This window comes from Barbus barbus (genome assembly GCF_936440315.1).
Source record: "Barbus barbus genome assembly, chromosome: 20".
Classification (NCBI taxonomy): Eukaryota; Metazoa; Chordata; class Actinopteri; order Cypriniformes; family Cyprinidae; genus Barbus; species Barbus barbus.
Window position 1 is genome coordinate 8,229,109 of NC_136748.1, and position 17,938 is coordinate 8,247,046.

General features: G+C 36.0%; 1 protein-coding gene across 1 annotated transcript in view; it reads right to left on the reverse strand.

Moving 5' to 3' along the window:
- LOC306886042 (echinoderm microtubule-associated protein-like 5) overlaps positions 1-17,938 on the reverse strand; it is a 98,417-nt gene that overhangs the window by 39,879 nt on the left and 40,600 nt on the right. Inside the window, 10 exon segments of the mRNA XM_079442899.1 lie at positions 2,837-2,978; positions 5,269-5,396; positions 8,160-8,271; positions 8,362-8,555; positions 9,372-9,472; positions 10,723-10,816; positions 11,928-12,033; positions 12,175-12,361; positions 14,922-15,040; positions 15,166-15,272. Coding sequence (XP_079299025.1) covers positions 2,837-2,978; positions 5,269-5,396; positions 8,160-8,271; positions 8,362-8,555; positions 9,372-9,472; positions 10,723-10,816; positions 11,928-12,033; positions 12,175-12,361; positions 14,922-15,040; positions 15,166-15,272 — 1,290 coding nt within the window.

Consider the following 17,938-nt stretch of genomic DNA (forward strand, 5'->3'; position numbering starts at 1 on the left):
GATTCTCTTTATAGTCACATATGAATGTCAAACAATGGCCAAGTAGTAAGCAAAGGGTTAGTTTAAATATCACCCATTATTCATTCACCCTCACATTGTTCCAAACCCGTATGACTTTCGTTATTTGGTGAAATGTAAAAGGAGAAGTTTAGCAGAATGTTCACGCTGCTCTCTTCTGTACAATAAAAGCATAAGGTGGAGTTCACACAGAACACTTTTCTATTGTTTTTTTCTATGTTAACACATGCTAACAATGCTTTCGCGCTCGCATCTTGGATCTTTTGAAGTATTTTGTTCATGACATGGTTTTACCTAAGTTCTTAAAATAAGTTCAACTTTATAAAAAAATGCCTGGGCCCTTGCGTTTTATTGGCCCCAAAGGTAACGAGCAACTGTCAACACCAAAACAAAATAAATGCTACATAAAAGTTATATGTGATGCCTAAATTCATGTGTACCATTTAAAAATACGGATTTTAGTGTTTCATTTTTCATTTATTTTGATAAAATAGTATAGGTTTTTAATATCGGCCATAACATATGATAAACATAATATTGGCCATAACATGAAATTCTGTCATCAATTACTCACTCTGATGTGGTTCCAAACCTTACTGATTACAACATGGCATGTTTGAATAAGCAGAAATGTATATGAGAAATGAAAACTATACTGGAGGGGATTTTCAGTAAATATCAGTCTGTTCTTCGCAAAAAGATGAAAGAACCAATGTCAAATGGTGTACTTTTATCTAACTTATGAAGAATCTCAATGGTCCGGAACAACATGTGGATAGAATTTACATTTTTAGCTGAAATCTCCTTAACACATTACACAATCCTCTAATCACTGTCAAATAAGTATTCATTGTTCATTGTTCAAGTAAATCCAAAGATCCAGTGTACTCTAAGGATAATAATCATAATATAATTTAATTAGGGCTGATGAAGAGTTGATAGCTCATCTTAAGTATCTGGTCTATCAAGCGTTATTTGATTAAATCGGTGGTCTACAGAGTATCCTATGTATAAGCAGCAGTCGTTCTTTTACAAAAATGAACTACAACCATCCCCTTTAGAGATTCTGTTCTCAGGCAATCAATATGCTTCTTAGGGCTAATTTGCATGCTGAATGTTCTTCACTTAAGTTATATTTTTCAGCGCAAATTGAGTTTCTGAAGCATAACGAGGTCAAGCATTGTGTAGGCTAAGCTTGGAATACAAATCACAAGAAGAGTACATAGATAAGGAGCTATTTATAATCAGACAGGGGGCGTTTTGTAGACAGTATTGCATGCGTGCTTTGAATTGATGTCACTGAAAAACAAGCTAGTGAAGAACTGTAGCTGGTCATACAGTTATTTCTCCTTGTTACATCATAGTAGTAACCCTTAGCATGGTTTAATTGCTGTAAGGGTTTTTAGATGTAATATTATAAGGATGGAATAGATCACATGACTTTGTATGACATGCTTTCTTCTGCAGAACACAAAAGAAGACAATACACTTTTGGTTACCACTGACATCTATTGTATGGAAATAAACTGTGAAAATACACATTTCTCAAAACATGCTCCAAAGAAAGAAGGTTTAGAAAGACATGAGGGTGAGTAAATGATGACAGGTTTTGGGGTCTATTCCTTTATGGAAGACCTGTACAATTAAGTTGGAGACCATTTGTAGAGGTCTCGAAATTGACTGTTTAGGGATATGTATTGATGTAAAAATGTATAAACTGAATCACAAAAAAAATATATATATATACATATATTTGAGACAATATATATATATATATATATATATATATATATATATATATATATATATATATATATATATATATATATATATATATATATATATATATATATATATATATATATATATATATATATATATATATATATATATATATATATATATATTATTGAATTAAAGGCCAATTAAGAATTAACTTTTATGGCACTTAAGTATGTTACTTAACACACTTCTTAAAAAGTGCAGCACCATAGGGCTTCGGGTGTCCCATGTTCGAATCCTGACTTGAGGACCTTTTCTGATCCCCCCCCCCCCCCCCCCCCCTCCCCCACTTCGCGTCCTGTCATGTCTGATCTGTCCTATCACAATAAAGTCAAAAATCCCCCAAAATAAATCGAAAAAAAAAGCATATTTCTGCAATTAGTAACTTTTTCAAAAGTATGCTAATTTTTCACGAGGGAAAATTACCACAATTTTTTTCCACTGAAGTTTATTAAAAAACATCTTAACACGCTCAAATTCTCAAGGCAAGGAAGAACTGTGAAACTAGTCCAATGACACATTCTTTAGGAAAATTAATGATCAAATAAAAAGCAATTTCACTGCAAAACCACATTGTACAGTAGCTTAATTTTAGGGTAGCATTAAAATGCATTATGAATATTCAATATATGACCCTGCCCTAGCCCGTTGTTGCAAATCATCCTCGTTACTGTGTGATGTTTTAAGAGATTATTGAGCGTTACTTTTATCTGAGCTGTTTCAACTGAAATAAACTTGCACTGACCAATCTTAAAATATATCAGTGCCTTTGTTTTGTCTCAAGATGCACAGCAGTAATGTTTTTTTTTTCTAAGCACGTTTATAAAAACTACTTAATTGAACTATGGCCTAATCCTGGCTTAGTCTAAGCCCTGTCTGTGAAACCGGGCCTTAATTATTATTACTCAGTACTCACTAATTACACTGCAATACGGACACATTAAAAGAAAGTATGACCCAATATTTTATAAAGACCTGTGAACACATGGAAAAAGCTGCAGATTCTAATCTGAGTAATTAGTAAACATCTGCTTACCTTTCTTGAGTTTGCGCACGGCGAGCATGCAGTGGCTGGGGGAGAGATCCCATATGCGCAGGGTCTTATCGTCGCTCACAGTGGCACACAGTGGTAGATGCGGGTGAGTGGCAAGACCCCAGACCTCGCCCTCCATGTGACCCTTAATACAGCCCACACACACACACACATTATTTAATATATACTAACACTTCAACCTAACTCTCATTCTTTAAAGCACAAACACATTTCCTTTCTTATGCTCATTACAGACAATTAAGTTAGCAAATTACATAAAGCTTTTACCACCTGAGAAATTCTATTTAAAAGAGTACATCTACATTTTTCTAGTGAGCATGGTGGCAGTAATTCATCAAATGATGGAGAAGACCATTATAACTGGGCATATATCCAGACACATGGTGTTAAAGAGCTGATTCAGGACTCTGGAACACAGTGGTGGAGTGATGCTGGACAGTCCCAGTGAAGTACGCCAGATCATGGTAGTCTGCCGTATCCTCCGCTGTCTCCTTTACGGCTATACCTGATTTACATTTTGTTTTGTGAATCGGAGGCTAAAATAATCCACATGCAAATAAACAATACTGTCAGCAGAGACAATTCGTTTTTTGGAGAATTTTGTTTATTCTGATGCAACCAAGGGATCCATAAAAGGTTTTTTGGAAAAGCATTTCAGAGTGCAATAAATAAGAATTCAATCAAGCTCAAATGTTTTCTAGCAGCAAGTAAGACCTATAAAAATCTATTACTAAGGCTTGCTAAACGCAGAGTTTTGTTGTTTTTGTTTATTTTTACATCCTACTAATCGCTTGATAAATTAACAAGCTCACATAAAGCAATGGAGGATTTGCACCAACTGGAAATCTAACATTTAGTAGGTAAACAATGCCTTCAATAACAAGCACCAACCTGTAATTTCTCACTGTGTCTGACACTAAAACTCAAGCCACACAAGCCAAAAAGACACACATTTAATCACTGCCCAAAAACCAACTATTTTGCTAAACCATGGCAGTCTGAGTGCAGAAATACTGGAAAACTACTATTTTTTCCCAGTCTGCAGTTACTGTCATTTACCATTTATTACATCACAACAGCCTCGGACCATTTCGTTTGTCTCTGACGTGGAACTGGAGAAATTCAGTTCCAGTGACGATGGCAAAACTCTGTTATGCAGAACACAACATTACAAAGTGGTTCAGTGGTGAGGGCAGGTAAAGAGACAGACACTTGACGGACTCATTCATTCTCAGAGTCATTTATGGGTGCTACTGTAAGGAAAAAAGGTTTTAAAAAGTAGATTTGTATTTCTACACTGTTCTACACTACAAAATAACACTGTTTGCAAGACAACAGAAAGGAGAAAAGAGTTTTAAAAAATCCAAATATAGGTAGTAGGACAAAGAATGACAGGTATATGATATACAGGAAGTTAATTAGATGTATTTTGCACAATTTTGTATAGAAACAGGCCTAAGACACAAGACCTATCACAGTTCAGTATGCAAATACTACAATTATATGACCAATGTTTTTAAAGACAAAAACAGACCAAATCTGTTCTGAAGACAGCTAAAAAACTAAATTCAAACTAAATTAAACAGAACAGAAAGATGCCTTGAAACCACTCCTACAAAATGAATAATGTATATATTACTAGAAAAAAATATTATACTAATAGGATCCAGTATAAACTACTGTATAAACCACAAGATCAACCAATGAAACATCAACCTTCTAAAAGAGTTTTATTTTCAAATGTAAAGAGCTGCTGTGTTGTGATTTAAATAGATGAACTGTAAAGGGGATTGAAAGGGTTTTTTTTAACGGTTGTGTAATACATTATCTGTCATAATGAACAGAAGCAGGTGTTGTCAGACATAAAAAAGAGGCTTTTTCGAATCTGACAAATAAAAAAGCCTTCATACTGTTGCACAAGGTATGTGCAGACATTAATCATGCATTATAAAACAGACAGTTCCGGTACTTGTCTGATGATTGACTGAGCCATGTTCAAAGTTGTTGTAAAATACTTTAAACACACACCTGTGACCTATAAACACCAGTATCACTGCACCACTGCATTGGTTTCTTGCTACTTCTCTGTTGCTTGGTAACTCTTCTGCTAAATATTACTGGAGAACATCGCATTCTGCCTATTAACTCCCCTTCGCTGCTCTAAAATCACTGGCTTCTTAGGGCTTATTGGTTTATGCACATATGTGGCTTATTCACGAGTGCATAATTTAATTGAGGGAAGGCCGCATGAATCTGTTAAGCCTCTTCATTTTCAACAATTTAGTTCATTAGGGAAAAACACAGTAATAATATTTAAACAATCCTTTGTTTAGTCTTATTTCTCAGTGTTTTTTACCCAAAATGTTCATGTTTCGTGGCTTGTCGTGCTAATCTGACAGCTGAATCTGCCTTACCTGAACCAGAAGAGTGATGGGCCCATTTTTGTCCACCTCCAGAATCTCTCCGTTCTTTGTTCCTACAAGAATATGCCCATGACCCAAGGATATGGCACGAATGGAGGGGTTGTCCTCTAAAAGCAAACCTGCAGGAAGGGACGTGCTATACAGTTTTTATCACTCACTTTGGTGCATTTCTCAGATCAGAAATTAAATTTTTAAAACTACTTGTTCAACCTCCACATCATCTAGTCACTTGTGCACATCATAAAAGCAGTTTCTCATTCTTTTGAACAAGTTGCGATTGCTTTGGTACATTCATGCAACTGAGTATGTACATTTGTCTGCTGTTTCCTACATTATCAGTTGCTAATATCATGTTGCTCAAAATGTATTATATAGTTCTCTGTACAGTAGTCTTACCCCTCAAAACATCTAGTTATTAGTTCATCGTATAAGTCATTAAATTCAAAATGGTTGATCTAGTTGTCATAAACTGTCAAGCATATTTTCTACACATCTCTATTAGACTTTTTGTAAATTTGCCATGAACTGTGCAAGTGAATCTTGACTCTCACTAATGAAGAGAATATAGATCAACCAATTATAAGCCAATTCTCTGAAATAGATCAAAGGTGCATCTCATGAACCTTCAATTGGAAAGCATATATAGACAGAGGACAACACAAAAGTTACAAATTCTGACGATGGATGAACATCCAGAAAACGATCAGGGTCAACAGAAGAGGAAGAAGAGGAGCAAGGATGCATGGAAGTGTACAGAGGAAGAGGAAGAAGAGGCCAAGGACAGAGGTGCATATCAGATTACAGTAAATAAGGGCCACTATTGTGGACCATGTTGTCCATCATGGCCTTACAATGGCTGAAGGGTGCAGCTAAATACTGGGAGATCAACTATATCCTCAATATTTCAAACATTTCAAAACAGTCTCTTTCAATCAATATCCCACATGCAGTAATGTGTAAATTTGTACTTTTGAAAGGAAATATGGCATACATAAGAAGTGCAGCCTTCTGTATTTCAATACAGTCACTGTCATCCAAACTGTTGCCACAGTTTATATCAGGTAATACTACAGTAACAGAGTGCACTGTTACATTGAGAACATGACTAAGCGTTTTGACTATCTTGTTTGTGAACAATGACACAAAGACTTTTAATTCTGATGGCACTGATATGTTCATCTGGACAAACCAGAGACTTATGCAAGGATCCTGTTTATCGACTTCAGTTCCGCCTTCAACACCATCATCCCGAACACCCTTCAGAATAAACTGACAGCTCTCCGTCCCCACCTCCGTCTTTCAGTGGATCACCAGCTTCCTGACAGGCAGGCAGCAGCTAGTGAGGCTGGGAAAACTCACATCCAACACCTGCACCATCAGCACTGGAGCTCCTCAAGGCTGCGTTCTCTCCCCACTGCTCTTCTCCCTCTACACGAACGACTGCACATCTGAAGACCCCTCTGTCAAACTTCTGAAGTTTGACAGAGGGGTCAATCCAGGACGGTGACGAGTCTGCTTACAGACAGGAGGTTGATCAGCTAGCTGTCTGGTGCAGTCACAACAACCTGGAGCCCAACACGCTCAAAACTGTAGAGATGATAGTGGACTTCAGGAGAAACCCCCTGCTCTCCCCCCACTCACCATCATGAACAGCACTGTGACTGCAGTGGAGTCATTCAGGTTCCTGGGCGCCACCGTCTCCCAGGACCTGAAGTGGGATACTCACATCGACTCCATGGTGAAAAAAGCTCAGCATAGATTGTACTTTCTTCGTCAACTGAAAAAGTTCAACCTGCCACAGGCGCACATGACACAGTTTTACTCTGCTGTTATTGAGTCGGTCCTATGCTCTTCTATAACTGTATGGTTTGGGTCAGCCAACATATCAGATATAAGAAGACTGCAGCGGACTGTTAGGTCAGCAGAAAGGATCATTGGTGTCCACCTGCCCAGCCTTCAGGACTTGTTCTTCTCCAGAGTGAAGAAACAGGGAGGTAACATCACCACAGACCCTTGTCACCCTGGACACGACCTGTTTGCGCTTCTCCCCTCAGACGCTACAGATCTCTGTGCACTAGAACATCTAGGCATAAAAACTGTTTTTTCCCCCATGTCATCTCCAGCCTAAACAACTAACACAGGAATTATCACCTGTGTTCTGTAATTCATGCCTGTAATTCATTCCCCATCTCTAATTATTGACTCTCTCCCTAGTACTTTGTAAATATATATGCATATTTTTCTAAACAGCTATATATAGAGTAAATGAGGCACAAATCTGTACATAAATCTTCTGTTCCAGATTCTTACACATTATTATTATTATTGTTAAGTCTTATTTAAATGTTTCTGTTCTCATGTCAGATATGTATGTATGTATGTATGCATGCATGCATGCATGTATGTACCAAGAGCTTCTTTAAAACCACAACAAATTCCTTGTGCGTTTGCACGCACTTGGCGAATAAATCTGATTCTGATTCTGATTCATTGACATAAATACTTACTTTTGAGAGATGAACTAAAGATTTTGAGTAAGTTACAGGCTTTTGGTGCTGTTTGTACGAATTGTTTTGAGAAATGCACATACTTCTATGCAAATATTAAGGATGATTCGAGAAATGCACCAAAGCGACTGAGAAAAACTGTAAACACACACTCATCCATTACCTTGGCTTTCTATTTATTAAACACGCTAAATGTTCTTTGAGAATGCATGGAGGTATTTGTCCTGAATGGCTTTAATTGCATAAGTTATTCACACTGTTGAAGTTACAAAGCAAAAACAGTTTCTTAATTAGTATTTTTGTATTGTTTTCCAGTACAAAATGCAAAACAGTCTACAATAAAAGACACAGTCAGACAGACAGACAGACAGACACCTTTGGAGCCTGGGGCCAGCACCGCTCGTTTTATGGCATACGTCTTGAGGCATCTCTCAAACGTGTCGTCCCACAAAGCCACTATTCCATCCTTTCCACCAGTCACAAAACCCTTAGTAACAATACATTCACATTATATTTCTGAAATATTTAAAGGGATAGTAACTCAGTCTTATTTCCTATTTGAAGCTAAATCTGATACCTTCTCCAGGGCGTGCATGCTAAAAACAGGCCCATCATGAGCTTTGATGGTTTTCACCAGGAACATGTCTCTCCAGATGCAGATGTCTCCAGTGCAGGTTCCTGAGAACACCATTTCTTCCGACCAGCCGTATACCGCGCACATCATTGTTTCAGTTTTTCCCATGCTGCCCTTTTTCCCAATCAGTCCACCACCTGAGAACAGCAAAGGTTTGTGAGGTGATACTCACATACTCCACAAAACGTCCATATAAATCCGGATAAATTTGAAAACACTTATTTTCCCTTAAGTTTTGGCTTTTTGTACACACTAAGACACCGTAGAGCAAAAATTGACCTTTTTGACTGAAGATGCTCTCCTAAGTGGATACATTTGAAAACACTGTTTTTATGTTATAGTGAGGACTGTAAAACAGACATGTTCAAAAACGATGATGCACGTTTAGTCATATGCTTCGAATTGTACCCCTCACTACGTTTGTGCCGCAATGTTGTGCCTGCTATTCACTTTGCCCAAAATAACGTTGCTAAAGATAAGAGTTACTTTGTAGAATCTTCATATTTCATTTCTGCAAAGTTGACACATTTACTCACAATTGCTATTTTGTGGCAAAAGATGATGACAGTTGCATTTTAGTGTACGTTACATGACAAAGACTTGCTAAAAATTGTTTTACAGACGACAAAGTTGTCAAAATGATCCTGTTCACACGGATCTGTGAAAACGACTTAAAAGGCTGTATTATGCAGTAGTTGCCAATGTCATGCAAAGCAAACACACAATACGCATATGCATGACAGTTTTCACAAATTTGTGATTTCACATTTTTTTGGTGAAAATGGCGTCGTGTAAATGCCCCCTAAGACCACACATGGAATGACAATTTTGAGTGTGACCTGTGTCATCTGAATGAGTGACTTTTGGAGAACACTTTGGATGGAGAGCATTTTGAAATGAAAGCACCATTTTCAAATATATCCGGATTAATATGGACCTAGCCATAGACTTACCTGCTCTATGCCAAAACTTCATGTGTTTCACTCCAGCGGTTATCAGTTTGTCTGGCATGTACGGGTTGATTTTAATGACAAATATTTTGTCTTTACTTCCCCTGTAAATAAAAAGAGAGACATTTATGTATTTGGGATTCTATTGCTGAAACAAAAAAATGATGAATTGAACAGCCCTATTTTAAGAGTTTAAAGGTTCGCAATCGGCACTGTAGGGCTGTAATTGACTGTCTGAGTGCCAGTGGGGAATTTAGCAGCGTAGGGGACAGTGGCTGTCTGCGGTTTTGCATTAGGCCCGATGTGGAGCGGCAGAGCACTGAGCAGTGACTGCACTGTCATGCCCTATTTACTTCCACCCGCACAAGCATCCTCTCTACCAGAGAAAGCCCCAGGGAGGAGTCGGCTGGAGCTCTGCACTACCTATGAACTCAAAAGCATCCAGACAGGGGAATACAAACGCTTCAGACTATAAGAGCAGGTATGCGCTCTTTTACTGAAGTAAACCATGAGAGGATGTACATTACAGTGTTTATAACAGGTTAAAGAGTTATATTTGGATGAAATGGTAGACACAGCTTATTTTGACATTTTCTTAAGAAATTCTAGGTTGCCACCATATTCCAAATTTTAAAAGCCAGTTTTAAAACAAAGAAAAAAGTCTAATATAAGCACTACAACACACCAAATAAATAAATAACTACATAAAATTTTAATTAACATCTAACACAGTATGCTGTGACAGAAGGATAAAACAAAATCACTCCTTAGGGAGAGAAAAGGACAGCAGTGGGTTTCACGGTTCTCTCCTGAGATAATGATCATGATGTGACAGAGATTGATAAACAGGATAATGTCATGAAGAAGTGTTGAGACACTAATTTGCTATAATGGATTTATGCCAATATATTTTAGAATAAAGATTATCTGGCAAAAAGTATTTAAACTTTGGCTGCTTGGTGGAAAAAGCACATTTCTTTTAAATCCCCCAAAAATAGTTTGACGAATGTAATTTACTTTTAATGAATCAGAAATTTAGAATGGGAGATATCAAATTGCTTGTCTATTTTTTAAATACCCAATAGGGGTTTAGTTTACACCATTGCTAGTCAATTATATGGGTAATACTGATAGAGAATTCATTCTAGACACAATTTTATTGGACAGATATTTTTGAATCATCATTATTTATTACTTTATTTTCCTGCAAGACAATTACTGTGACTTTCACATGCTTTTATCTGCCAAAAGTGTATTTTGCCAGTTTTTAGGAGCACACGAGCACATCATTTGCCCCAAGCAAACAAACTTGGACTACAACTTTAATGAAGCAAAGCAGGAATTATTCACTCACCGGATGGTGGAGAGCTTCTCTCCTTTCCTCCAGTCCCAAAGGACGATGGTATGGTTGTCATCCAGACCCACTGAAGCCAGCCTCTTCCCATCCGCTGCAGGGACAGACATCATACGGCTCTGATTATACTCAACATCAGCCAAATAATGGCATGTATATCATATAATGATTTTATACCATCCCCACCCTGCTAACAATGAAACAAGATGTCTCAAGTAATACAATGTGACAGCATCGCTCCAGAGGAAATTTCAATTGGATGGCATCTAATGAGAATAATCATTTATGTTTAGGCCCATGACATTGACTAGGAGGCTCTGCAGTTTTAGCTTTGCCAAGAGAAGCTCTTCTATACACCTGACCCTTTGATTTTAAACACAAAATTTGTCTCGTTTAACAAATTGTAGATCTGTTCACAAAGAATGTTTCAGCAATTTCAGAATCAATGCATACAAAAATAAATAAATGTGATCTGTGGTTTTACATCTTAGATACATGGACTATTCCTGCATAAATGGGCAGTTTATGGAAACAATAATCTGCAAAATGGAAGAATATGTGACAAACCTGCTATGAAATCCACTGTTACAAATCCTATTCAGAGTTGTTACAGATAGATAAAATGTCATGTTCTGAGTGTCAAACAGTTCATGCCTCACTTTAAGAAAATATAACAAATATATATAAATATATTTATTCCATTTGATTCTATATTTCACTCAAAGCTTGCTTTGTTTCACACAAAAGACTACACACACACAAAAGGTGGCTGACCTATTTTCTCCAGACTGGAAATACTATTCTATTCATACTTTGATTCAGACCATGAGTCATACTATTTTAGATGTGTCAGAAAGTGGAGCTATTTGTTCATTTGAGTATTTGAAGGATCATTTTAATCTCCCAGGGTCTTCTTTTTGTAGTATACTTTGGCTCTTCACTCCACTTCACCATTTGCACTTCATAAAGAATATACACCATCATTCAAAAGTTTGGGGTCAGTAGGATTTTTTTTTACTTAAGAAAGTAATACCAATTTGAATCGAGGATGCATTAAATTGACAAGAAATAAGTTACACTGACATGAAAAAGTGAAGTTCTTTAATCTTTTATAAACTCCCTAATCAACAGTAATAGTTATGTTTCCATTAATAATCAGGATACCAGACTTGACCCCAGGATGGGGCTATATTCACAGTGCATACCTGAGAAGTCAAGTGCACACACCCCAAACTGGTGGAAACCTTTAAGAACAGACAATGGCTTCAAAAACTCTGTTTCCCATATATGAATAGAAGAATCACGGCCCACCTGGATAAGAAACAAACACAGATAATTAATATGTCCTGACTATAAGCTGAACTAAAGTAATATTTATCTATTCAGTAGAGAAACATCTCTGCTCTGTATGCTGTTGACGACAAAGACAGACGTTTGTGCAGTTGACTGTACCTGGCCTGTGGCTACATAGTCTTTGACGGGGTGGATGGCCAGAGAGAGGATTTCATCATCATGGCCCAGGTAAAAGCGCTGTGTATTCTGCTGTCTGTTGTACACCACTCCCACAGCCGCCACATGATACACAATCTCACCGGTCTGAGTGTAGAAGAGGTTACTTCTGCAGTCATGACCTCTGTAACTGAAACACATTCACACACACACATATTACAAATGTCTCCTCAACCATAGCTCATCCTATACCCTATACTAAAGTCACTTGCATGCATCGATGTACATATCTATCTGAATGTAACTGTATTCAAGTGAATTTGAATATTTCCAAATCTTCTGAATCCATTCACCAAAACAATTTGCTCAGTAATGACATAGCTAAGCCAGTAGATGGCGACAAGTGAATGTTTTTTTTTAATCATGAGTGAGCCACTGAATAAGGCACTCAACTGACTTGTTTAAAAAACACGTTTTTTACGGAACATCTTGTTATGATATTTTGATGAGGTCATGGATGAACTGTTCACAATAAAAATCTATATGTATTAAAAAAAGCAAAAGGTGAATTTTCATTTCATGCTGACTTGAAATGAGCAACCTTTAAATGTTTGTTTTTTTTATCCATTTTGTAAACTGCAGAGCATAACTTTTATCAAGCTTTAGAAAAGCAACACTGGCTTAAATAAATTTCATGATGTCCTTACATAATTTTAATTGTTTATGATCATCATAATTTGTCAGTCTCCGCTTACAGCGCTATGAATGCATTAGTGTCGTTTCTACTTATTTCAATAAACAGACAAATCGATAGAGACAAACAAATGGGATTTTATCCAGTGACCTAAATTGCCATGCTTCTGTAAAACCATTGAGTAACCTCATCTAAATATTTTCCTCAGCATCATCTCTTGATCCTCTAAAAGCAGATCCAGGTCTATTCTAGCAGCCAATGCACAGCTTCACTGGGCAACATCGCAATTACAACTGTTACTGTTCTTAGACTTCAATCCGTAACCCTCAATCCATCTGATGACCTATGGATGCATTTAAAGCAAATGCTACACATTTGCATTTCACCTTGATGCAGCTGAATTAGCACGTTTGAGCTTTAAAAGACCAAAACTGATGGGCAAGTCCAGTTTCCAGGACAACTTCTACAGGTGAACAGCACAAGACAGTCTTTCACTTTCTTCCCCGACTCCAACTTATCTCAGAGTAGATGGAAAGCATGAGCTTGTGGGCATAGTTTTAACTACCTTCAGTCTGCCATGTAAAGGGTGAAAAAGAAAGCAGACAGCAGGTTTCCTGAGACACCTCAGCGTTGGTCACCATCTTCTCCAGAACACAGCTGGAGGCTGTCAGAAAGGTCTAATAATCCAGCAGACTGTGGGGGTGTCCACATGCATCACGCTGAGCTTTGTCTGAGTCAGAGAGGCAGGCTGATGTTGAAAGTATTGGTAATGTCAAAGAACATCAACCTGGAGACGATCTTCATAAGATGTGTGAACTGACAGCAACTGCTCTATAGTCTCTCAGAGTAACTAAGCTTCATCTTTCAGACTGAGACTGGGCTGTTTTATGCATATTTTTAGCTAAATAAACTTAGTTGAAGATATGCAGGTGCATAGATAAATAATGAAAGATAAATACAGACCTCTTTAGACTGTGTAAACACCAGAGATGTGTGGTCTATTCAAAATTAAATCACTACCTTAACAATCAACATCAGTTTTTTACAAATTTCATGCTATGAATTTTAATCTTCCTGCATTAAAAAAAAGAGAGTATGTTTCTGGCTTTTATATTATTTAGTGCTGTTAACCGATTAAAAACATTTAGCTAATTAATCACACATTTTTTCTGAATGAATCACAAATAATCAAATTTAAATATAATATATCTATATTGCACACTGAATCTCCAAATGAATGTAAAACAACAAAGATGGTATATTTTAAATGTGTTTAATGGCATGTTTTTACTAAGTACCCTATTATTCATAAAGGCTAATATCACTGCTACTGAGGTCTCTGATGACTGATAGGTTTTGAAATTTAATTTAACTTTTCATTTAAGTCAACTGAAAACAATCTCCACATAACTGTATACTGCATGCATAAACTATAAATTGAATTAACCTGATTTCTCCTTTTCTTTTGTTCTTTGATTTACATCAGTGATTTCAGCAGGTTTCACTTTAAAAGCAGTGCTGTCTGTTTAATACCTGATGTGGATCTGAACCAACAAGGTCTATTCTAGAACCTCACCAGCATGTTTGAGCTTCTATATTTAACATATTTGATGCACACTATAGTAACAAATCACTCAAAGTTATTTATTTACTGCTTATTTATTTCTAAGCTGTCAAGACTGAGATGTTGTTATATGTATTACTGTAGTAATTGTTACATAATTATTTACATTTAACCAAGTATTAGATTGGGGTTGGCAAATATTCAATATTTAATGGCTCAGAATATTCAATTACTTATATATATTATATTATATTATATTAATACTGTAAATCAGAATTATAATAATTAAGAACAACAAAAAAATACTTGTATAAAAAAAGCAGGTCACAGTGGTAACTGGTTTGTGTACAAGCTGTACACTATGTTTATGTTTGGAAGACAGATTTTGGAGAGTAATGATTTGTTTGTCATCTGTTCAGGACTTTTGAGAGCTCCTCAAATAACAAACCATGATGGCTTTCAATGCTGTTTGGGATCTGTTGAAGCACTTACCCATGAATAAAGTGCAACCTCAATCCACTGGCTGGAGCTCTTTCCCTTTTCTTCATGGCCATGGCACGATGCTTCTCCTTACACTGCTCTTTAAGCTGAGGTAGATCTTCTTTGTAAACCTAAACCAAAAAGCTTCATTATAAAACTCCCAAAACACACAACTGAGGCAAATGTATGTGAATTCAGCACAAGACCCATGAGAGGACCTGCTGTCAGGTTTTGATAAACATATGTATTAAACAACCTGTCGTCGGTAAGTAAGTTGGGTCTCTTGTTCGATTTCAGAGTCCATCTCAGGCACGTCTGACTGATCCGAGTCAGATTCCTCGCTGTGTGAATCTACTAATGTCTCTGTAAGAAAAGGCAAAAGAAAGGGCAAAAAAAATTATCTCCTGTGTTGATTATGCATTCCACTCAAGTAAAACAAATAAATGAATTAACAAATTAGCAACGATTCCATTTATCATGATCTCCTGAGAAACCCTGAGTAACTTAGTCATTTGTAAGTGCTGCCCCTCCCCTTTATAGATTTATCACTTAGAAAACTGCTGATGGCAAAGAAACAAAACTGCCAACGTGAGCAATGAGAAATCCATTAGGAAAATGAACAGCGACATGGTAGACTGAGCAGCAACATGCAAAAGAAAAAGTGGACTCAATTTGCATTAGTAAAAAAGTGCTTATGTAATCCAGCACATATTTAAGCAGCACAGCCGTTGCCTTGACATTCATTTGTTTCTTCAATAGATTTTTAGATTTAAATTGTTCCGACAGTTCATTTAAAGGGGTCCTATTATGCTTTTTCACTTTTTGAATTTTAGTCAGTGTGTATGTTTGGGCATAAAAAGATCTACAAAGTTACAAATCACTCAAAGTCCACTCCAAAGGGAGATATTTTGTTTATTTAAAAAAAAATCCCTTTTCAAGAACTACAACAAACGGCTCGTTTGGACTACAAAGTTGTTTTCCTGTATTTGTGATATCACAAAAATAAATCCCACCTATGGAAATTCGAATGGTTGGGGGGTGGGGAGAACGCTTGGTTGAGCACTGCACGTTTCAAAATCAAAACCCGGTGCGGGTGTTTTTATATCACTTTATTTCTGATGGAAACCGACTGTTTTCAGGAAATTTTCAGATGTCATGTTCATTTCATCTTGCATGTAATGTCTGATAAAGCAGCGTTTGTGAGCGGAGCACTGCTTTGTGTACAGCGTTACCGGGAAAACTCGCTCTCTACCACTCCGCCTCCTGCTGGCAGAGAATTAATTTGCATATATATGCCGCCACAAATAAGTGTAAATCTGTGGGATTATGGTATAAATAAATTCAACTGTATAACAGTTTCATTGCAATTCATGTTATAATGTTAGAATTAAAGAACAAATAAATAATACATATTACCGTTGCACTTATCGGTACATAGTAATTGCAGTTATTTTTAAACTCGAGGTCTGAATTGATATGGCAATATTGAGGAACTTGCTGTTCTGGCAAGGGGCGGGGCAATACTGAAACGCCATCTAAGCTGTTCGCCAATCACAACGCACTGGGACAGCTAACCAATCACAACATATTTCATTTTTCGGAAGGCAGGCCTTCATCAAAGCCGGAACTAATCGAGCCATTTGTGCCAGGCTGGGGAGAAAGATGTAAATTATGGGAAAAATAATGTGATTTTCGAAGCATGAGAGCATGTTCTAGTACACCCCCAAAACAAAATCAAGACTTTGTAAGAGAGCATAAAAAGGACCCCTTTAAATAATAATTACTTCAGTTTTTTTAAATCCCTGATTAGCATTTTACAGAATTTTTCTACAGAAATGAATATTTGTCACTTTGGTTTGCATTTTAATATTACAGCAATTTATGTTTTTACTAGGTTTATTAATAGTGTAAATTTGTTCTTGTTTATTTGTCCTAATTTTATAACTGCTCAGAGTGCAACAAAAACATCTACTAATTGAAATATATATTTAACTTAACAGATATGTAAAAAAAAAAAAAAAAAATCAGTCCCTTTAAACAGCTAATAGTTGAAAATATCTACTTTTTCTTAACATACTTAACCTCAGCATAATTTTAAAAAGAGTACTTATTACAGAAATGATATATTTAAGTGCAAAGTGAACGCAATGTTTTCCGACACTTAATTGCATGTTACATGCAATTACATGAAAATATATTCAATTTATCTTAAATGCAATCAGTTGGACTTTAGAGTGCGTTTTTGTCCCAAATAGGACTTAAGTACGTCTTTATATTTCATGATTATTTTATTGCCTCGTGTGTATATATATATTATTTATATATTATATTATACTTTACTTTAATGTAATGTCTAATTAAAGTTCTATGTCATGCATTTAAAATTAAAATTTGCAATTCAGTACATTTAAAAAATAAATAAATAAATATATATATATATATATATATATATATATATATATATATATATATATATATATATATATATATATATATATATATATATATATATGTGTAAAATTTAATAACAATACAGTTCAAATTATTGTCAAGTTCTTTACATACGCTTTAGTATGTGAGTCAACACATAAAAATAAATTTACTTTTTTTAAAGCATGACAAAATATTATCAAAACAAAGATTTATGTACTTCGATATAATGCACTTTAAAGTAAAACTTTCAATTTGACAATATTACTTAAAAAGTGTCCTTAAAGTGGCATTTTGTTTCATTAATATATTATCTTTACAGTTTTTTTATATACAGTACTTATAATGTTCTTTGAGAATGCATGGAGGTATTTGTCCTGAATGGCTTTAATTGTATAAGTTATTCACTGTTTCTTCATTAGTATTTTTGTCATCAGGAACCAGATGAGTCCTTTGCACAATCTGACTCTGCTGCAACCTAGATTTAAGCTGCTGATTTTGCCTGGCCAGAGAAGAATGACACTATTTTGACAAACTATTTCCCCGTCTAAATACTGTAAAGCTGATATAAAGCCACCCAGATTTATATCAAGCTGACG